This window comes from Anopheles funestus, chromosome X (assembly GCF_943734845.2).
Source record: "Anopheles funestus chromosome X, idAnoFuneDA-416_04, whole genome shotgun sequence".
Lineage (NCBI taxonomy): Eukaryota > Metazoa > Arthropoda > Insecta > Diptera > Culicidae > Anopheles > Anopheles funestus.
This window is the reverse complement of record NC_064597.1, coordinates 1,414,697-1,436,045: the sequence shown is the minus strand read 5'-3', so window position 1 is coordinate 1,436,045 and position 21,349 is coordinate 1,414,697. Positions and strand designations below refer to the sequence as shown.

The 21,349-nt window shown below is 44.3% G+C and overlaps 4 protein-coding genes across 6 annotated transcripts; 1 reads left to right on the top strand and 3 right to left on the bottom strand.

Moving 5' to 3' along the window:
* Positions 1 to 423: 423 nt before the first annotated feature.
* On the bottom strand, positions 424 to 4,098 carry LOC125763816 (uncharacterized). The gene is made up of 6 exons (XM_049427360.1): positions 3,705 to 4,098; positions 3,009 to 3,238; positions 2,374 to 2,726; positions 1,253 to 2,212; positions 830 to 982; positions 424 to 757 (listed from the first exon to the last, which is right to left on the bottom strand). The coding sequence occupies exons 1-6, from the start codon at positions 3,850 to 3,852 to the stop codon at positions 682 to 684; spliced, it is 1,920 nt and encodes a 639-aa protein (XP_049283317.1). The 5' UTR covers positions 3,853 to 4,098; the 3' UTR covers positions 424 to 681.
* Positions 4,099 to 4,702: 604 nt separating this feature from the next.
* LOC125763886 (uncharacterized) lies at positions 4,703 to 6,489 on the top strand. The gene is made up of 3 exons (XM_049427547.1): positions 4,703 to 4,960; positions 5,055 to 5,353; positions 5,422 to 6,489. Exons 1-3 carry the CDS (start codon positions 4,900 to 4,902, stop codon positions 5,506 to 5,508), a joined length of 447 nt encoding a protein of 148 aa, XP_049283504.1. The 5' UTR covers positions 4,703 to 4,899; the 3' UTR covers positions 5,509 to 6,489.
* A 1,655-nt stretch (positions 6,490 to 8,144) lies between these two features.
* LOC125763871 (uncharacterized) lies at positions 8,145 to 11,212 on the bottom strand. The gene is made up of 7 exons (XM_049427524.1): positions 10,689 to 11,212; positions 9,998 to 10,091; positions 9,824 to 9,927; positions 9,316 to 9,414; positions 8,995 to 9,229; positions 8,782 to 8,902; positions 8,145 to 8,712 (listed from the first exon to the last, which is right to left on the bottom strand). Exons 1-7 carry the CDS (start codon positions 10,764 to 10,766, stop codon positions 8,301 to 8,303), a joined length of 1,143 nt encoding a protein of 380 aa, XP_049283481.1. The 5' UTR covers positions 10,767 to 11,212; the 3' UTR covers positions 8,145 to 8,300.
* A 3,092-nt stretch (positions 11,213 to 14,304) lies between these two features.
* Positions 14,305 to 20,894, bottom strand: LOC125763799 (nuclear pore complex protein Nup153-like). Of its 3 annotated transcripts, none has more exons than XR_007418399.1 (6): positions 20,314 to 20,853; positions 19,982 to 20,229; positions 17,492 to 19,894; positions 16,593 to 16,694; positions 15,325 to 15,723; positions 14,305 to 15,108 (listed from the first exon to the last, which is right to left on the bottom strand). XR_007418399.1 is itself a non-coding variant. In XM_049427344.1 (6 exons), exons 2-6 carry the CDS (start codon positions 20,129 to 20,131, stop codon positions 15,030 to 15,032), a joined length of 2,793 nt encoding a protein of 930 aa, XP_049283301.1. In that variant the 5' UTR covers positions 20,132 to 20,229; positions 20,812 to 20,894; the 3' UTR covers positions 14,305 to 15,029. The 3 variants fall into 3 exon arrangements, 2 of the variants coding, with proteins under 2 accessions (XP_049283301.1, XP_049283292.1); XM_049427344.1 differs by having other exon boundaries at positions 15,665 to 15,723; positions 20,812 to 20,894; XM_049427335.1 differs by having other exon boundaries at positions 15,665 to 15,723; positions 20,314 to 20,854.
* Between the last annotated feature and the right edge of the window lie 455 nt (positions 20,895 to 21,349).

The following is a 21,349-nucleotide window of genomic DNA, read 5'->3' as shown; positions in this document are numbered from 1 at the left end:
AGATGAACGTTTTCCGAAGATAAAGAGCAGGAGGAGGAAAGCTGCGTACGTCACGTTGTGTTCAAACCCGCGGATTAACCAAGGAAGGTCCAGGAAACTGGATTCTCTAGTCATATCGAGGGAAGAGAAAGAAAGCTGCGCACACATAAGCTGTCCAAACTTGTAACAAAATCAATCACAATACAAATCTAGTTGGAGAATCGCCGGCTGTTTGTTTGAAGATTGACACATAACAAAAAGTTTCACGTAAAGGTGCTATATCAAGGTACCTTCCTCGTAGGGAACTGGTTTTGTGTGATGCAGTCAAGTAAAGCTTAAAGCCTAAAAGCCTTAAAGATAGTCTCTTTACAAACAATGTTATAAATCGTCTTCCTCCTGTACCGTTTCGGATCTGTTTTCATCCCAACTATGAACATTTACATGTATATTATGCAGTTTACAATAAATGTAGATATTTTATTGAAGCTTCTGCTTAATGCCATGCGTACTGAACCATCCGATTGCCTATTACCACTGAGCGTGGTAAGCACGGAATAAAAGACCTATCATGGCATTGTCGGGAGCAGATAGATTAAGCGATAGATTAGGATGCGAGAAACACAACTTTAGCGTACAATATCATCTACGAATTCACACGAGCATACGAGATTGGCAGACGGCATCTTGTTCATTTTACTGTGCCTACTTCGTCGGTACGTAGGTGGCGATCAGAGCGGATCGTGGTGACAATGGTACTGCATCAACCGGTACCTTAGTCCTGTGAAAAATAGAAAACAGTTTATTTAGATGTGACCGATATTGAGCGTTCAAGCCGGATCCGCTAACTTACTTCACGCCGACGTCCGGTACGGCATAGTTCTGACTGGTCAATACCACCGTCAGCTCGCTACCGATGCCATCGATACCGCTGAAATCGACCGTCTTCTGTTCGGTCTGGACGAGATTCAGCGCGACAAAGTATCCAGGATTGCCTGACTTTAGCCTAAAGTTAGGGTAATGGAGAAGAAAATATTCGATTAGCAAATTGGGTGGAGTTGCAGATTTCAAATTATCAGATAGATCAGGACGTTCTGGGAAGAAGTAATGACAATGGTGTTAATATTAGCGTAAAAATGTTTTCACTTACATATAACTGTTGCGGGGTTAGTTTAGTGTTAGCATTATCGTACAGACGCATTTTACAAAGAGATGAAATATGTTATGGTTAGATACGTGCTGGAAGTTACCAGTGAGCTGTGTGTGTGTTGCTTACCGTGTGTATGCAATCGCGGAGGCGTTCACATCGTTGTACACGTTGAACAGACCGTGTTGGAACGAAGGTGTCGCACGGAACTTTTCCAACGTTGCCACACTCTCGTGGGATACGTTGCCCTTGGTTAGTACGTCCAGCGGAAAGACGGGTACACCGGGCAGCAGGAAGTGGAACACGGTGTACTCGGATGCTGGCACGTGCTGAAGCGAGGCAGGATCGTACCGTAGCTGTAACCACGGCTTTTCCGATTCCCCGAGCGCTCGATAACCATTGATCGTCCGGTAAGCGTTCTCAATGTCGTGGCGCAATTTTTTAGCCACATCCGGTCCACTTCCTTCGCGCATATCGAACTCAATATTCCCGTAGAGTGGTGCATCGATCGGCAGCGTACCGTTCACGGAAAACACTTCCGGTCGCAGGATATCCTCCGTCACGGACAGGAAACCTTCACCGCCGGTTTGCTTGTGCACGAGTTCCGTTAGCTCGTGGAACAGCTCGCCCAATCCTTCGCGGTAGGTCGTTTCCTTGTGCGCCCAGAAACCGTAATCGGTGTGGGTTAGTGATTTATTCGCCTCTTCCAGATTCATGGGGGATTCTTCACCACCGTCACGGTTGATCAGCAGATGTTTCGCGTTAGCCAAACGGACACCGCGTACACCGAGCTCGAGCAGCGCACGGAGCGTTTCCTTCAGCTTGTCACGGGCGGCCGGCTCACTGAACTGCAAATCGAACCGATCCGGACCGAACTGCGACAGCACGTACTGGTTGTTGGACGCATTCTTCCATGCGCTACCTTCCTCGGCAATGGACAGCCAGTTCGGTGGCTTCAGACCAGCCTCGCGCCAAACGAATGCCGAATGTGCCGCACTATCCGGCTGCTGCAGAGCCTCCTGGAACAATGCATCATTCTTCGTGACAAAGTTCGGTGTAATGTCCACAACAACCTTAATGTTTTTGGTGCTGAAAGAAGGGTACAGAATGCTCTAGTTAAACGGTTCATTCTTATTTAGGTGTTTCAAAAGCAGCCACACAAAAGATGGTTGCCAGATTGGCTTAAACTAGTCATGTTTTGTCACCTTTCAGAAGTAGTCTTCAAGGTCATATTGATTAGGAACACCTACCCGAATGTGCTGACCAGTTGCTTCACTTTGCCCTGTACGGCGGCCGTATGGATGAGATACGTTTCGTCTGCCGGCAGATGATAAATCACGCCCTTTGCACCGTATCGCTCAACCTCGGGCAGCTGTTCCGCGTACTGTTCACCGTCCAGTTCTACCAATGGACCCTCCTGCCACCAGGACAGTGGCACGGGCGCAGCACACTTGGGCGCATCATAGATAATGTAGAACGAACCCAGCAACATGGCACCCCACAGGGCCCAGAACAGTACGAACAGCAACCAGCGCAGTCGCACCCAGAACGGATCGTTCGCGTATTTCATCAGCTCCTCCTTGGTCATCCCGGTGAGTGCTTGCTGTGGTAAAACGAGATGAAAAACACTGTTACTCGGCGTTGCGTAGCATAGGCTCTTCTGGGCAACTGTGAAGATAATCGATAGACCCTCAATCGGTCAAAAGATGTGAAGAAAGAAGAGACCTTTCTACAGAAAGACGCATCCAATTCGTCTAAGCAGATAGGTTGCCTCGCGAGGTATACTTATAAAATATTTCTTCACGGCAAGTATACACCCGTCCCAATGGGTGTTAATTAATTGTGTACCATTCCTTTTACACTTCTCCCTCCCAATTATTAGTACCTGACTCTCCAGCTCCATGTCAATACGAGCGTCCCCATTCTGTGACGGGATAAACTTCACCTCCACCTCCTTCTGGGCAAGTTTGTCCTTCTCGGTCGGCTCGCCATCACCGCGGTTGGTCGGGTCGAGTCCACCGCCGTTTAGCATACGTTCCTCCTCGCCGTCCTTGGCACCGGTTCCGTTCTCACGTGGCATCCGAAGGCTGTTATCCGTACGGGTAGTCGTCACACCTAGCGGAATGTTTGAGACAGTTGAGATGAGTTGCTAAATATAACCGCTTTAGACATGAACGGACGGTGCAGCTACGCACACGCACCGGACCGTTCCGTGATAGAGCGACACTGACGTCATTACGAACGCCATCACTTATCTTACGGTACGGAATGTGCGTAGGTGATACACAACAGCAATTCGGTCTATTCGGTAAGCAGCAAGTAAGTGTTTTCATGTAAATTTGTGACTATTCTTCAATGAAAGCTCTCGAAAAACACGGTCAGATATATCGACCAGGAGCAAAATAACTGATGCAACACAGCATCATTGTGAGATGTTATCATGTGACATGTCTTGGTTAGAAATTTTGCATAAAAGATTTGTCTCCACGTTATTGGGACTCGTTCCCGCCCAGCAACTACATCAGTAATACATTAGAGAAACTAATAGGAATATCATGCATCATGCACACCGAATACCAACCGTCAAACCCGTTCCTGTTAACGTCTGGTTCGCCTAGTTTCCTGTAGCTTTCCTTTCGTTCACTGTCAGCACGCAATGCTTCGTTCGCAGATTGCTGCCTAACGCCTTCGATATCTAGCTTCGTACTATTGCGTGCATTTTCATCCATCGCGTTTGAAACCAGCAACCACAGGCAATTAATGTGCGTAAAGGGGAAGACGCGAGCTTTGGAATCGAACCTAATTCCACGTGTCAGACAGAGATGGGGCGCCGTAGAAATAGAAATAGATACGTGGTGGTGTATGCGTTCCGGATTGTATATGTGTATTGCGGTCCGTTCGAACTGGTGACGTATCTGTGCAATGGCGCTAGGAAAGGGAAGGGATAAACCCTACGCGGTCACGATGGCTGAAGGGAATAGAAATTTTTAATACACGCGCAATCAAGTAACCTCATCCAAAGCAGAAGAAGTGTGGACGTGTGATTGCGTGCTTGTTGCTAGGGATTTGAAGCATTCCTACTCGCTCAGACGTTTTACAATGCTATCCATCGCTCTCTTTCTCGAAGACAATTTCCTGCTGGCAACGCAGCATATCATGTAATGTAAAATGGCGGAATCCTGGGTTCACATATAATTACAAGCAATATGTATTTGGACACAGCGTTATTTAATCCCATTCTTCCTGTTGATACGCTTTATTATTGTGCTTAAAATGTTTAATTAGAAACAATTTAATATGTAAATATGAGTTTGGAAACATAGAAATTGTTTAAGCTACACATGTTCAAGAATAACAATCAATATTGCTAGTAAATTGTTATCATTATACCTTGCTGCTTAAGCAAAAGCATTTAATATGAAATTAAAGTATTGCCGTTTATTGATATCTGCAAAACTGTTTCACGTTGTAATAAAATAGGTTGAACTTATGATAAACCGCCAAACTCAAAACAACAGTCTATGTAAACACACTCTAGACCTGTCAGTAGTGCCCTTTTGCTGCATGGACACCTCAAGCTTTGGCATTCTTCGAAAGGGTGTGACTGACTGAAACGTCAAACAAGTGGCTGTTTACGAATCTCCCTCACAGTATTTACGTTGTTTTTGTACCATTTCTGATTTTCGTAAGGTTTTCCTTTGAATCTCATCCTGTTTTTCACGTGCCCGTACATTCCGATAGAAGCATTCCCAGTGTCCTTGTACTCCGCAAACACGATGGATTACTCGAAGCTATTCCCGTTGGCCGTGCTGCTACTAATCGGGCTTGTTGGCGAATGTAATTATACCCGCTTGTCCTTGATACGGAGGGAACGCGTATACTTCCTTCTAACATCTTTTGCTAATACAACTATCCGTATCCTTTTCCACAGGTTCTGCTCACGAGTGTTACGTTTGCTCGAATCAAACCGGCAACACGGAAAAGTGTCTGAACACGGTCAAGATCTGTCAGCAGGGCGAGGACGCCTGCCTGACGGAGATCCGATGGGGCAGCACGCCATACTTTTCGCTCGGTGCCCAAAAGCAATTTTACGTTTCGAAACGTTGCGCCAAGAAAGAGATTTGCCAGCGTATCCGCACCAAACACATGCCGTACTGCACGCACATCTGGTACGAGGATTGGACCTGCTCCGCATGTTGCCTCGGTGATCGGTGTAATTATTACGTTATCGTGAGTAGAACAGTACCGAGCGCGGGTGTACACATTGAATCATACTTACTGTTGTTCTCCATTTTCAGAGTGCCGCACCCACGGTAACGCTGTCAGCACTGCTCGGCACAATGCTGGTGTTTGGTGTCCTGCTGCGCAGCATTATAAGTAGCTGAGATACGCGCGTCTAACGATAGGAGCAATTTTCGACAGGAAAAAGTCCTACTAGTTTGTATGAGGTGTTTTTCATGGTGACACAATGATTTGCAATGAACCTACAAAAGAAAGTTTATTACAGTATTTGCTTTCTCGCCTACATTCCACATTAATTTTACGCTTCTTGACTCATTTTGTGTCTCTAATGAAAACAGTCATACAATTAGAGGATGTGTACGAAAAAGAGTTTTTTTTACGTTTAATAGAAGCAAACAATCGTGCCTCTGGTAGAAACTAGTATTGTCAGCTGTGCGGCCACAAAGACAGCGAAGCCTAAAGCCTCTAAGATGTATTAAATGAATCCGTCCAACATTTTTTACGAAGTATCATCTCACTGTTTATAAAGATCATCAGGTATAGTTGATGAAATATACACACGAGTGTAATATAAAGTAAGGATTTAAAAGTACTGTGAGTTATTGGTTGTAAAGCTTAAATTAGGTTTACGTAGAGCGATGATATCACACACAACAGCAGCAGAGAAGATACTTATACCCTCCAGGATAACAACGAACATCAATTTTTTAATTCTGATAAGCAACCTTGATTAGCCTCGTTATCGTCATTAACAAAACCATCTAGAATAAGTCTTGTTCTTTTAAAAATAACACTCTTACATAGACGCAATAGGGTAACGATATCAATTTCCAACAAAACAGGTGTAATATAATCGGTAGAGATGTCAAATGTATCTCCATTTGCTACCGACTCGTCAGCCAAAACACATACAACGGACACAGTTAACGGTTGAGCGACTGTGATCAACATTCCGACATTTGTCCCACATAATAATACGTATTAAGAGCCAAAACTATGTCTGCTCGCGTAAGACCTTGTACGCGAACGACTTAATAACTCCATTACGTACATTCATCTCCGGTAGAATTTATCCTCCAGCAAACTGTGTACAAACAAAAATAAAAACAGACCGTGACATCCAACATGCTTGAGTTTGAAACATACCCACATAAGAACCAGATGGCGCATAATCTAACAACCGTTCCCTCCGGCCCTTCCCTCGCTGCACTCATTCTGGGGGCCCAGAAACCTTCCGATGCACCTGAACTTGTCTGAAGTTTATTGCGGTCCAGTGTCTAGACGTGCTCGAACACTAATTATCATTTAAACAAACATAACACATACATTACCGTCTGTCTCGTCCGGTTACCACGGCAATGATCATGATCATGAGCTAATGATCAGAGCTCGGTCGCACCTTCAACCAAACGCGCAGACCGCCATTGAACGTGAGCCGTTCCTATGGCACCTACCCGGTTCATCGTATGAGAGGAGAAGGAGTTACAGCAAAAGAAGAAGAAAGAAAAACAATTCTCACAAAAACCGATCCAAGCATTAAACGGTTCGCCGCGCCGTGTAAGCGCTCTCGGGAAAAGATTAAATTAACACTATTATTTTCGTATTAACCCCCTACCCACTGCCGCATTGGTTTCACACGATTCCAATAGTCGATTAATGCTGTAGGTAAGTGGGTGAGATTTAAAACATTGTAGCAAATGGAGGCGTGTAACGTCCGTGTAGTTTATTTAGAAGAATGAGCACAGATAACATTGTTTGCCGAAAAGCGATAAGCAAAATGCCCAAAATTGAGGTTGGTTTGGTAGGTTTCTTTTTAAATATTAACATCACCCCAACAAAAAAAAATAAAACAACCAAAATCATTAGCATACTAACAAGCCGCTTGTTCCGCGTTATCTAACTGGGTGCAAATGGTTCGCGTGTACAAGCTGTCGGTTTTCAGCTAATGATAGCGCGCCACCGGATCAACGCCGATAAGAAACAGAACCGTTTTGTGGACTGTTCGCGTCCATATTGCGTGCAGATAAACACCGAAAATAAATTATGTCAATGTTGCTGTGAAGCGTTCAGATAACCAGTTCCAAGCGTGCAAAGGATGTAGAGGACAGGATAGAAAATTCGACTCGATGTTCACAAAGTTTCGCCCGTGCCGGGCCTGGTCAGATCAATCATAGGCGGAAACATGATCAACAATCAGAGAACGGTTTGACACACTGCGACACTCTCGTACCGATTCCCCCCAAAAACCGATCTCTTTGTAACGATGCGGATCGATGTGACTCTCTCGGCCGGTCTCTTCGTGACCCAGGTGAGTTAATGAATAATCCATCCTAGAAGTAGATTGCCTTGTCGTTCGCATAGAAGAAACCTAGCCAGCGCATGTAAATTAGCCGCGCGTGATCGTGTCGATCGTGTCCGCCCGGGTTGTTGTGCGGGAGTTTTAATTTGTAAACCTTCAAGAAATTTAACTCCTTCTGTCTGGTCGGTGCGGATCAGCTTCCAACAGACAGTCGGTCGCTTAAAAGTAGAACGCGCGTTTTCAGATCGTCCGATAACGTGGCACAGTTTGTTTGTTTATTCTACTTTTTATAATTCTGTTTTGTGTGTTTTTGCGCAAAACAAAAAATCAAAAACAAAAGAGCAAATAATTAAATTCAGCACAAATAAAACTGCCATCTAGAGCAGACCCGTTTGAGAAGAGATCTCGAGATTAGATGCAGTGGAAGGTGGAAGGCTTGAACACGTCCAGTCATCGTACACAATAGCGATAAAACCGCCATTACTATTATGCGACTGGTACTCACACGCACACAGAGTACAGATTTATTTGTTTGCTTACTATACTTTTATAGGGTAATAAATAATGCCACCAAATGAAACAATTAAAACGCACGCGTGCATGTGAAGAAGGGATAGAGACGACGCCAATGTTGTCCTAGTCCTTCAGCATCAGCGGTAGCACAACAAGCGGTGGCACATAGGCCGGATTTTCTGCGTACAGCGTCCAGGTGCGCTTGATGCAGTCGATGATACCGACGCAGATCGTCTTCACCTTCTGGTTTTTACCATGGTCGCGGAACACCTTATGCTCCTTGGCGGTCATATCGCTCAGCATCCGCACGACGTCGTCCACTGTTTTGGGCGGCGGATATTTGGCGAACGTTTTCATGCGCTCCACGCTCGACTCGATGATGAGACCGCTCACCTCCGGTACCGGCAGGCGCTGGTAACTGTTCACGTGGATGATATGTTCACCGGGGCTGGCGGTCAGTATGTTCAGCTGCGATTCGTCACCGTTCGTGGCGGGACCCATTTCCGCGTTATGAAACAATCGGTCACCCTCTTGTCTGTGGAGTAAGTGCCACACCTGTTCAATAATGCTGTCTCCCGTGCAAGCGCCACTCGGAAACACTCACCTTAGGAACGTCATATTAATCGAACATCCGTCTGCTGCTCCAACGCCATGATCGCGTAGAATTTCCTGTGCCTGTACGAAGTTTTCCGCCGCTAGCAGAGCACGCGTAATGAAGTGACGTGCTGTAGAGATGGGTTGTACAACGGAATAAGACCAATAACAAGGTTCCCGCCAGAAACTTTACCGAACCCCAACGGAATGCATCGGAACTTACGTGTTTTACCGCCAACCAGCGTTTTAGCGCTGAGCGTATTGATCGAAAAGACCAGCCCATGATGGTTCGCGTTCATCGTATAACCGGGCAAGTGTCCGGCATAGCAGAGCGAGGTAAACCGTTCCTCCACCACCTTGTGTTTGCCTTCCGGCGTTTCCGAGATGATGTGGGCCGACACGAAGTAGAAGTGATTCAGCACCTCGGACAGTGCATCTTCCGTGTGTCCCAGTACGACCTGCGCATACAAAACGAAGATGGCGTTGGCAAACAGCGTAATTAGGCGATCGGCGATATTGGACGTGCGGCGTGTCCCATACTTACGCAGTCCGGTTCGTTGACACAGATGGTGGAGCAACCGATCGGTTGGTTATTACCATCCTGTCCACCGACGATAACATCGTCTATGTGTAGCAGAAACAGCTGTACGCAACATAAAAATGGAACGGAATGTAGAATAAAGTTGTTGAACACAATTCCTGGCTACAAGGTAAGCAGACCGGATAAGCTAATAAGCGATATGCGACGGTATAACACGGCTAGTGGTTGAGTTCCCGTCCACAAAACGTTGTACTTTGTGACGTAAAGCCTTTGTGTGTGAATGCCCAAAAAAGTGTGTAACTCTTTACAAATAGGCTTACAACTAACAGGATTAGCTGTACGTGTTATGCCGAATAAAATTACTAATAAGATTATCAGCCATGTCTGCAGATGTCATAACCGATTTTACATAACGATTAGGACGGGAACTCCATATTATATTTCTCGCTAATCAGGTCAAGAGTCGCCTGAGTATTGTTTACTCCTTTTTTGTTGCCTTTACAACAATTACCTTGTAAAAGTCCACCTTAGCACCATCTGCAACACCCTGCAGCTCGCGGATATATTGAGGAAACGATCTGTTCACGTTTTCGTACGTGTCAACGTAGATTTTACCTGTTGAGAATGAACGCTCGTTTATAACGAATTGTAGGAATTTTACGAAACGCAAATCCGGTATACTTACGGCCTTTTTCGGTGTTAAATATAGGAATATACGTTTCGTTGAGTGTAACTGACTTCTCTAGGAAACTGTGAATGATGGAGGCAAACGTACGACCCTAGGGTACGGAGCGTGAAACGTAATAAGAAAAGAGTTGATTAAGTAGTGAAAAAAAACATTAAACGTGAGCTCCATCTGGAAGCTGAGGAGTTGGATTAACATGCGCACATGCGGGTTCAGCATATTGAGATTGAGAGGAGACTGAAACTCTTCATTTGGTGGGTGGCAGAGGCTTCTCTATCTGCTATTTGCAATTCAAACATTCATGGAATTCAACCGAAGTGTTCTGTATTCTGTTGAAATAGCTTATCATGTAGAGATTTCCATTGCCTGACATCTTTACTCTTGGTGGCAGGCGAATAGCCTACTTGGCATTGATTGGGTACATCGTCTTATCTTGCACCCGATGTGCGAGAGATAGTTACTGTAACTGTGTTGCAAACTTCTAGGGTTTCTTTCAATAGCTTGAACTTCAACTTTGAAGAAAAAAAACCACTCTCATTGCAACATCTTACACCGGCCACAAAATGTACCACTTTGCGAATTGATAGCTTAATCTCTGCACACCTTTACGGTACATTATAGCAAACGGTCGCTATTACGGTTGGGGATCCTACACGTGGTCGCTTAGCGAAGTTGTAATGCATGAACTTACCACATCAAACCCAACCGTGTAGTGTGTGCCGCGCGTGTACAGTACAGGGATAGCATCCCGGCGCTCCAGATCGCTCATTGCTGCAGTCGACTGTCGAGAAACAGCAGGCAGAGAGATGGCTGATTGTAAGATGGCAAGGTGGATTGTTGTTCCGATGGCGTCTTGCTGGCGTCACGGTATCACTTTGACTGCCGTACACCCGTAAACACTTCACCAGCCAAACACACACTATAGTAGTAAGGAGACACAGTCCCGATAAGATGTACTCGAACCGACAAGACAAACAGGCGCCGTGTGTACCCAACCGTACGCAACCGATAATGCACTGTGATACTGTTGTGGGAACGCTAGAATTTGTGTACCCGTTTGCGACTCTCACCGAATGGTAACTGGTGGTCTAGTTATGTTTCCGTCCTGTTTATAAATATTCTACCCAACCGATTGGTGCCGTACCAGTGTGTTTTTGCCCCATGTCGTGCTGCTTCTGAGTGTGTCGTAGCCCGCGCCATCATCATCTCCTTCCCTCCCACAGTCTTCGGGGGGGCTTCGATGCTCCATTCGTCCAGTTTGCCCTATCGCAAAACACTCACACCTTTTTAGTCGTCAACCGTCTTCTGCTCAACCGTCTTTTCCACCCGCGCCGTTCGTGCTTAAACCGCGACCAAACCGCGGTGATGGTGGTGGTCTAACAGGGGCACGACAGTACCGGACGGAACGACACGGTACGATTAGCTGTACGAAAGAAGCGTCCGTCTCTCGTGCCTTCTAGTGCCGAACGGTGGCTCCTTAAAACGAGGGATGGGGAGAGGGATGGGAGGGAAAGGTACAACAAACGGAACTCCACGTTCTGCAACATGGTTCGCGGACAAAACGGAAGGTGTGTAATGGACAGGGGGGAAAAGGGGGGAAATTAGTCACCTGTCGCAAAGGGCGATAAGTGGGTGGCGAGGTGCAAGAAATGCATTCGTGCCTCACGGTACACGGCGAACCATTGGCGTGAAGCGCGAAACAGTGGACACCTGACAGATGGCGGAAGTGAGGTGGTAAACCGATTTGATGCTGGTCTTCCTTCTACCCAACGAGGAAAAAGAATGAGAGAGAGAGAGAGAGAGAGAGAGAAGGAGGGAAAGGTTCGATTCGAAATCGATTGCCGAGCCTTACAAGCGACAGGTCATTCTCTTACAAGAGAGCATTGCGTGCCGATCCGTTCGCTTCCCTGACCTTACATAATGAGACGCGACCGTCCGGGTCCGGGCTCCACAGCATATAGTCGAAGAAGTAGAAGGTAGATTAAGAACTCTACTGGCCGCACGCTACCGCGGGCGTGACGTCATGGGCTGCAGTGCACCCCTTTACCACACTGTGCCGCGAACATGTAAATGACCTCCAGCTTCCACATCACGGACACCTCTTGTCCCTAGGCCGAACGAAATTCCGGTCCGGTTTCCAAACGGTCCTAAGATTATCGATCTATCCGAACCGTTCGGCTTATCGGACGGTCGATCCGCTGCTCTACGTAAGCTTAGAATTAGGCGTTTTAAAGACCTTGACCACATGCACAGCTTAACTTAGTCTACTTATTTATTTTTTTTTTCAATTTCGTTACCAAACGGCCTAACCGTATTTCCATCCATGCCTCCCTTCAATTAGAAATAGAAGCAAAACAATAAATCTGGGCCACAGGAACTACTGCGCATTCGGTGGTGACGGTCTACGCTGGAAACAAATTTTCAAAATTAAACCGACGCCTCAAAATTAACCGCCATATTGAAAAACCACAACATGTTAGCCACCTCTCCCCCCGTCGGTTGATGAATTTATCTGCGGTAAGTTGTTGTTTTTTGCTTCTTTTATGTCCACTTCCGACACATAATGGTTCCATTGGCAAACTTCCGTGCCAATAGCAAAAAAAAAAAATCTTCCCTTTTCCGCAGACGTGCACACATCTTCATGCTTGGGTTGTATTTGAATTTTCACGGCACTGAGACGCCGTTTTTGGGACGGTGCTGTACCGCAACCATATTGCTTCCGGCTTCGTGACTTTATTAGATCCTTGAAGGTTATACTCTCTCCCTTGCGTCCCATTCTTCCGCCCGCTCTACAGCACGATTTCCTTACACCCGGTTCTTCAGATGTTTTAATTTATTCGTTCACAATTAACCCATAAGCACGAAACACCAGACTCCTGGAGAACATTTTCCTCCCCCGAATCGCTTCAACCTAGGCAATTCGCCATTTATCGCACTCCTTTCGAGACTTGGAGGCGTCGTGCCCATGTCCGTGTGTGCCATTTTATATCGGAATCGGGTCACGCTGGACAGGTTGTTGCACGTCAGGTATATATGCCTTTTGGACGTACTGACACACGGCTTCAAAACCACCCAACATAGCAAAAATATTGCTCCGTGAAGGGAATGCACGCACAGCAACCCGCCAGGTCATGGTTTTCCGGTTCCGGTTTCCTGCCGGACGTTTTAACCCTTTTGGACACACACAGCATTATTACCACCGCACGATGTGCACTGCGCGTTGCCTTTTCACGACCGCACCACAATGCTCAATGCCAAAACGAATGGTACCGCACTGGTCGGGCCCAAAGCACCATGGCATCATGATGTCCCCGCCAACCCCGACACCCCCGGGGGGGTTTGCCGGGGAATTAGCTTTTAAAGTTTAACAGCATTACTTCTCTCTTTCGCTTTAATCTTTTCCCTGTGTTACTTCTCTTTCACTGCTGGGGCCGTTGTTTGATGGCTTCTATCTAAAAATTCCGTGATCGCTCAGAAACAAATGGCACGACCCATAAAATGCAGAGTTTGATGATCTCATTAATTTAGTGTGTCGTTTTTTTTTTGCTGTGGAGTTCGGTTTGTATTCGATTGCCTAAAAATGAACAACTGTTGAGGAAGTGAAAAAGAGATGGACCGGGGGCGGTGGATTGAGACAACCAAACTTGTTTGGCCATTTAGTTTGGCGTTTTTTAATATACGATGAAGCGTGAATTTGTCGCCGCAAAACCACACTCAAAACACATACAGAAAAATTCGTTTTTTTTTTCAACTGAAACACACAGACCGTAAGGCACAGAAGCGTAATAAATTAAAACTTTTCTGAAACAGGTGCTAATGCTTACATATACTCACCCACCCACTCCAGCAGTCGCTACGAACAGTCGCCTAATCTTAAACACCAAGCAGCATCATTAATGAAACTGGTGGCCTCAAGGTTAGTGAATAGTTTCACACTTCCCATTTAATGGGAAATATACAAACATTTGACTATTTCACTTCCGTTTCAGACGTTAGTTTAGTATGGTCCAACGTTCACTTTAAAAGCTGTGGTTTAATGGAGGTTTTTGTGCCGAAAACGAGATAAAAGATGAGTAGATGATAAACCACCGCCACGAACGCCATTGATACGAACAGATTAGTGGATACGCTAGTGAAGGTCTGCTGTACCATAACCTACCTCAACTGTTTGCTTTGCCACACGCATATTCCGTTGCTATTGAACCCCGGGTGTGATGGCAAGGTGACCATTTCATTTGTCTCAACGCCTCAAGAAGGTAGAAGAAAATGTGTCTTACAAGGTATAAAGAAAAGTTAAACACAGCTAATCCATTCATGCTTGTGGTATATGTATTTATTCACATATAGTAATGCATTTGTTTACATTTAATTATGTATATATATATATACATAATAATGTATTTGTTTACATAAATTAATGTAATTATGTACATATAATAATGTATCTATATAATTTCTATCACTCATAACAATGACTTTCTCTTCAACGTACGCTTGTCATACAGCGGTAATTTAAATAAAGGTAATATCTTAGTTGATTGATAGTTGCTAAATCGTGATTTGCGTGCTAAACCTAACAACCAATCACGTGCAACACGGTTGCCATGAAGTCTGATTCGTTCTTCGCGCGTCGGATTAAACTGAACGCGCGGAAATGGTATTCCGATAGGGGCGAGCGCTCCATGTGCCGGTTGATATTGTGGCGGTGGAGGTATTATGTTATTTTGACGTCGGCGTTCGTGGTTGACGTATCGTATCCAGTTATCAAGATGTCTCGGCATTCCACGACGCACTACTAGGTTTTCAAGATGGTCACGTCGCTGGTTTCTACGCTCAGCTTGATTTCTAATAAGAATCGCGTCCTCACGAATGCGACGACGACCCGGGTTTTCAGGACGTTCCACGTTTTCCCGACGAACACGATTCAGATTTTCCCCACGACCTGGGTTTTCTTGATACTCCGGATTCGCACCAATAGCTGGGTTGTCACGGTTTTCCGGATTTGATGCATAACCGAATAGTATGGCAGGTCCTATTGGTGGGCTGGCCGGGGATGCAACCGCCTGATGCCACCCCGGATCTTCAAACGCCTGGTGGTCGGGATGAATTGCCTACAATATTTACGAGACCCATAAGTTAGTGGAGAACATTTTTGCTATTGCTTAACCGGAACGAAGGGTGTTGCTTTCGGAGAATAGAAAGCGATGATGATAGAAACGGAAAAAAGACGCTGTAAGAATTTCAAGTTACCCAACATAAACACTGGTTTACACACTACACGAAAAAATAGAAATAATAACAATAATAATTAACGATTTAAACTTGACCTCGATTGGTTTTTGACGCAACACCCTCCGTTTTTCCGCTATTATATGTGATGGTTTGATCCGTCCATATTTTGGGGTGAGTTGATGAAGTAAAGGTTCCAATGCAGTAAGCGAGGGCGAGTGTGTATAACACTCGTTTCACACACTGCATCCTGCACAGCAACAGTGCATTTCATGGTACGTAACTATTATTGAATTTTATAATATTTTCATAGTGCAATGTCTTTCTTGTAGATTGATTGGGCAAGGTACCCTAAGAACATACACTGTTGCACAAGCAGCGGAACGGAACATCCAGCAGCAGAGCCTCTTTTAAACTTTCAGAGCCTCATGTACTTACACGCTTGGTGTTGTTTGTGGTACTCCTCTAAACTGGAGTTTGGAGGGTTTGGATTGAGGCTGCGTGATTTTGCATGAAAAAAAAGAAATGTATTAAGACTCATTATTCTGCTGCTGACGAGCGGTCACTGTACGCTTATCAATATAAGCTATCCTCTAAGAAGTATGCTTCTCTATTTACATTCCTATCCTTTAATCTATTTCACACTTACGAGAAACCCAATGTCATACTTTTATATTATTGTATTAGTATTATGGCAATTTAAGCAAGCGACGACACACGAGCGTAACGCGGTTTAGAGGATCCTAGCTGCAGGCTAAGATCGCGAAGCGGTGGCAGCGCCGGATAAGTAAGTAAGTATAGTTGTTATTTTAGTTTTAGTAATTTGATATTATAATTTTTACATCACATGTTTTACATGCTATCTGCAAGCAATAAAGTTGTATAACAAAAAACACACACATATGAATTTGTACCATGAAAAAATAAACAAAAACGGTGGTATAACCTGACCATAAATATTAGCGGAAGTGTAAAAATAAAACCAAATAAAAATAATATACAGTCACATGCGGTTAACACGTTCAACAACGTATCAAACATTGAGCAAGTCGGACAACATACATATACCCACAAAACGAAACACTAGTTTGATTACACGCTTACACCATATTGTTTATCCCAAAACCAAAAGCTGATATAGCTGAAACATACATACGACATACAAACAAACAAACAAACATATAAACAGACAATAAATATGAGAATTAAAAAAAATGAACATTTTATCAATGAAGGTGTTAGTTAGATGCGGGATGAATGTTAACAAGCGGTGTTAGATCCGCCACTCACCATGAACTATTCTATATGAATTTCATATTCTAAATTAACTGCCACCAGTAACCTAATTCTAAAGGAAAATACATACCGCACTGCTGGAGCGAGACGAGCTTAATAAGTTCACCGGTGGTTGTTCAGCAATGTCAAACATGTTGAAGATGCCATCATGGTTGCTAGAGGTACTAAAACTCTGCAGATGATTGAAGATTCCAAAAAGATCGAAGTACATGTAAGTCTACATTACAAGCAATGTGATAGGATAAATAAACGACTAGATTTGGTTTTTATGTTACAGTTGTCAGTTTATAAGTGCCATAATTGGCACTCTGCACATATATTATAAATAGAGGCAACGAATAAAAATTCCATTTGCTACGGCACAAACCCTAAGAACGAACCAGTATTTTCTTTTGTTTGAGCTCGGGGTAGATTGTATACTTCTAGATACCTTGAGCACAATTCTGAATTCTCATATTCAGAGGCATTCTTCCTCATTGCACTTTGACGTATTAGTATTATGTGTCGTTTGTTAGTTCATGGTACTTTTCCTGCTTTTCCTACAACATGTCCGAATGTTTCTATTAATGCCCTTATTTATGTTAGGGGGTTTAGTATTCTTTATCTTTAGATTTGCATTTCTGTTTCATTCACGATTGTTATAATTTCCTTAACCATGTTAGTACACCTGTCATTCCAGCTTGTGTTTAGTTTTTTTTTCTTTCTCTCACGATTTGTACGGGAGTTTTCCTCCTCTTTGTATTTTGTATCTTTTACATTAAAGTATCTGTATCTCTGTTTCAGGTTCGTTGCGTGTTAGGCATTTAGTACCTTGTTCTATTCTGTTTTTCTTTTTGGCAAACCAATACCTAGATAAATAGTGTCCTGCCAGAATTTTGGAACTATTTTCCAACAGCGCAACCAACGAAAGAAATTAATCCGCGAAATTGTGCAACTAGTGTTGGAGTAATGTTAATAATCGACACTTACTACAGTATTGTCGTTGGCATTGGCCTTAGTTGGATTGGTACCGAATGCAGATGCGAACAGATTGGGTTCGGCCACTGTTGTGCTCGCGCCAAATATACTGCTGGTAGTAGATAGTGCTGCTGTACCGAACCCAGCACCGCTGCCAAACGTAAACTGCACATTTGCTTGCGGGTTCGTGAATATGTTGCTTCCTAGCGATGGTAAACCGACGGTAGGTTGAGTTTTAAAGCTGACGAACGAACATGGTTGGGGTTCTTGTATTGTACCGGTGGTAGTACTGATGCTGGACCCAGTTGCAGCCGGTTGTAGCAATGATTTCTGATCAGCTTTTGGTGTCATACTGCTAGGACCTAAATTAGGCAGAACCGTTTCGGTGACGTTTGGTTTAATTTGCTCGCAGCAAAGGCAACGGTCCAGCTCGACCGAATTCGGTGCCTCACACCCATCACATAACCACGTGCTTGTCTTTTGCTGTTCGACGAGCGATTTGAACGTATCCTTCAGGTTAGGCATATTACTAAATGGTGAAGCCGGTACCGCTTCATTTTTCTTCCCATTTTCGTTCCCGCTTTTCGTCACGCTGGATGCGCTGATGCTTTTTGCAGCAATTTTCTCGCATGTTTTAACATTCCCACAAGCAATGCACGACAATAGGTGTGGTTCGTTGCGCACCATGCACACGTCGCATACCCACTTATTGGCAGATTCGGCAATTAATTGCTGGAAGGAGTTTGCTGGTACTGTCGGCTCGCTCTGGTGGTTGAGCCATTGCGGTTCGGCAAACGTGAACGTTTGCATATTTTCTATATTCTTTTCTGATCTCTGGTAATTTTCATCCAGCACAATAGTATCTGCAAAATGAAACAACATTTCCCCCGTTGGGGCGTTCACAGCCGTATGTACCGTTTGAGCCGGTTCATGTTCCTCGTTATTTGTAGACAATGTGTCTGCGTCTACTATATCTTTGATGACCGGTGATGGTGGATCGATAACATCGGGTGTTGATGGCATGACATCCTCTAAATGCTGTACAACAGTCCGCTGTACAAATTCTTCCGACTCGACATTACTTTCCATTACCGGTTCCACGTCCGTGCGTGTTTCCGTTGGTGCTGTACGATTTCCAGCGGACGCTTCATTATTCCGTCGTTCTGACGTACCGGTGTGGTGATACCCACCCAATGGCATAATATTTAATGGTTTAATCGGTGGATATGGTGTGCTTTCCTCTCGCTCGCACAAGATGGAAGCTAACTTCTGCTGACGCAATAGCTGCAACATTTGCGGTACGGGAGCAGAACACGACGACATGAGTGGACGATTGATCAATTCGTTCAGTTCCTGTTCGATATTCTTATTATCGGCCAAATCAAGTACATTCTTTCCATTCTTTTTTGCTACATCATACTCATCCAATATATCCAACATACGCTGTGCGGCGGATGACACTGTGGGCGCATTCGATTCATTGCTTGATCTTCTCTTTTTACTGTTGGATTTTAAGTTTCTAATCAGAACGCTTCTATCTTGATCCGGCGAGGAAGGTGTCACGGTAAAGCGGTTACGCAAGGTATTTGCCGCAGACGCACCACCGTACCGCGTAAACCCGTTGTAAAATGGTGACCCTCCAAGCTCTGGCGGAATCCGCTTATCACATGAGGCACGATACGTAGCCATATTGAAGGCTGGCCGATGGGAGGAAGCGTACGTTTCATTGCGGGAAGTGTCGAGGTTTTTGGTTGGTTTGTGATGTGAAACAAAGAAGAGTCGCCCTATTACCCCACGGCGCAGCCGCTGCTGTCGCTTCCGGTAACATCGGTTGCCCAGGAATGTAGTTATACGCCGCTTCGGATCGACGGGCGTATTATCTATCTTTGCTAGATACTTAAATGGATCGAACGGTTCGAAATTGTATAATTCATGTTGCTCGGTAACAATCCGCAACTGATTTCCCTCATTCTGATCCAGCTCATCTACCGCATCATCATCCCCTTCTACCTGTTGCTCCACAAGTTCATCGTGTTGCATGGAATGGTGCGATATGGACGGTAAAAACACGCTCGATTCACCCTGCCCTGTGCCCGCCGATCCACGCTCGAACACAGACTGAACGCAATCCGGGGGTTTGTGATTGTAAGTACCTGCCGTATGTACATAGGGATGATTCGTCTGACTTGCCTGATCAATACGAGTGCTGTCGGACGGACGAACACCAGAACGATCATGCAGTAAGTAAGAATCTTCTTCATTGTCATACAGTCGGCGTCGCTTCGCCGGCTGTACCCCAGAACCTATGCACTCATTAGATCGCTTTTGATTAGATACCCCAAACTTGTCCTTGGCATTGCGTATCAACTTTGAAAACAGATTTGTGACGTTGTCGCGAATTTTACCGACAAACGACTAAAGGGATGGCACAAGATTTTTTAAGAATGTAATAAAAATTAACAGAAAAAAGCATGCGTTTGCTGCTCTGTCACAACATCTTACCCGGTCCGCTTCGCTGCAGCTAGTTTCGTTGTCATCTGGAGAATTCGCTGCTTCGCTACTCGAGAATTCGAAAGAGTTGCTTAGATCTGCAGGCTGCTCATCTTCGTCCTCATATTCGTCGGAGTCAGACGGACTAACCGGAGACGACATCTTGTGTTCGTCACAGTCACAAACGTTGTGTATTTATTATAGTTGGCTGTCGCTTTTGGTTTGGTTTGGTTCCTTCTACCACGATGAAACGCTCGTCACTGAAACGACAAAGAATGTAGAGAAACGTCAAATACACACGCTCGAGCAATATCGTTCTTATTCCGGTTGCTTTACAAACGTACAGGAAAAAACAAACCAGCAAATGGTACAATTTTCAGACTGCCAGCAGCAACCATCGAAGCAATGAAAGCGTTTCAAAGAATTGAATGCTGAGCGTCACTGGTGGTGTGTATAGGCACACATCACCGGCATATGCACAAATGGTACGATGTTCGGACCGGAAGTAGCAACCCTACAAGCAATGTAAGCTTGGAAAGGAATTGAATGTTGAGCGTCACTCGTTCGTGGGTATAGGCACACTCACAAATGGCACGATATTTGGACCGGAAATATCAACTATCGACACGATGCAAACGTAAAGATTCGAAGACAGCCCGACTCTCGTATTCATTACCGGCAAACAACTACCGTACCTCACGCGTTTCTGGATAATTTCGTCCAACGTGGGAAATATGTTAACATTTGTACAGTCGAAAAACCGATTCAACTGTGAAACGTTAACATTTGTACTATCGAAAAACTAAACTAAACCGTGAAATGGCACCAAAAATTTTACATACCTTCGGACACGGACGTTTGCAGTAAAATAATTGATGCTAGCGTTCAACCAGGGTTCTATTTGTCTTCATGACAGCTTTCACTCGTTATGCGATGACTTGCGATGAAATAATGATATGCGATGATTTTATTTTATTTTACTAGTTTTTGTTGAATGTATGAAGGTTATTTCCTGAGGTTAGTTTAACTTAATTACTATGCTAATGTAAGGACTAACAGTTTAATAAAATATGGGTAAATATCTGGTTTTGTGCTTATGATGAATTTGGTAAAACAATTTTTGGTCATTTTAGAACAGTGTTCGAGATAGCGGTTGTAAACAGGAAGATTTTGTACTGGACAAGTTTTTAATTACGATTTTCTTTTACTGGTATGGAAATTGCTTATATTTCGGAGGTATAGAAATGAGCTAACTTAAAAGCGTTATCGTTTTCCCTCATTCTTATTTTTATTTTGGATGAGCAAAATGTGTTTAAAAAAGGTTATATTTCTTTTTTCAATTTTGAAATTTTACATTTCTGACCTAAAAACAACATCATT

Excerpts from the sequence above, each read along its gene's own strand:
- LOC125763799 (XM_049427344.1), bottom strand. The coding sequence starts at position 20,131 with ATGTCGTCTCCGGTTAGTCCGTCTGACTCCGACGAATATGAGGACGAA. Across the intron at positions 16,695-17,491 it reads ATGCCAACGACAATACTGTA|AGTTTTAGTACCTCTAGCAA; the intron begins GTAAGTGTCGAT and ends AATCATCTGCAG. Across the intron at positions 15,109-15,664 it reads CCACAAACAACACCAAGCGT|GCAATTCATCCCGACCACCA; the intron begins GTAAGTACATGA and ends TAAATATTGTAG.
- LOC125763816 (XM_049427360.1), bottom strand. The coding sequence starts at position 3,852 with ATGGATGAAAATGCACGCAATAGTACGAAGCTAGATATCGAAGGCGTT. Across the intron at positions 983-1,252 it reads TCCGCGATTGCATACACACG|GCTAAAGTCAGGCAATCCTG; the intron begins GTAAGCAACACA and ends CCCTAACTTTAG. Across the intron at positions 758-829 it reads GTACCGGACGTCGGCGTGAA|GACTAAGGTACCGGTTGATG; the intron begins GTAAGTTAGCGG and ends TATTTTTCACAG.
- LOC125763871 (XM_049427524.1), bottom strand. The coding sequence starts at position 10,766 with ATGAGCGATCTGGAGCGCCGGGATGCTATCCCTGTACTGTACACGCGC. Across the intron at positions 9,928-9,997 it reads ATTTAACACCGAAAAAGGCC|GTAAAATCTACGTTGACACG; the intron begins GTAAGTATACCG and ends CATTCTCAACAG. Across the intron at positions 8,713-8,781 it reads ATTAATATGACGTTCCTAAG|ACAAGAGGGTGACCGATTGT; the intron begins GTGAGTGTTTCC and ends CTTACTCCACAG.
- LOC125763886 (XM_049427547.1), top strand. The coding sequence starts at position 4,900 with ATGGATTACTCGAAGCTATTCCCGTTGGCCGTGCTGCTACTAATCGGG. Across the intron at positions 4,961-5,054 it reads AATCGGGCTTGTTGGCGAAT|GTTCTGCTCACGAGTGTTAC; the intron begins GTAATTATACCC and ends CCTTTTCCACAG. Across the intron at positions 5,354-5,421 it reads GGTGTAATTATTACGTTATC|AGTGCCGCACCCACGGTAAC; the intron begins GTGAGTAGAACA and ends CTCCATTTTCAG.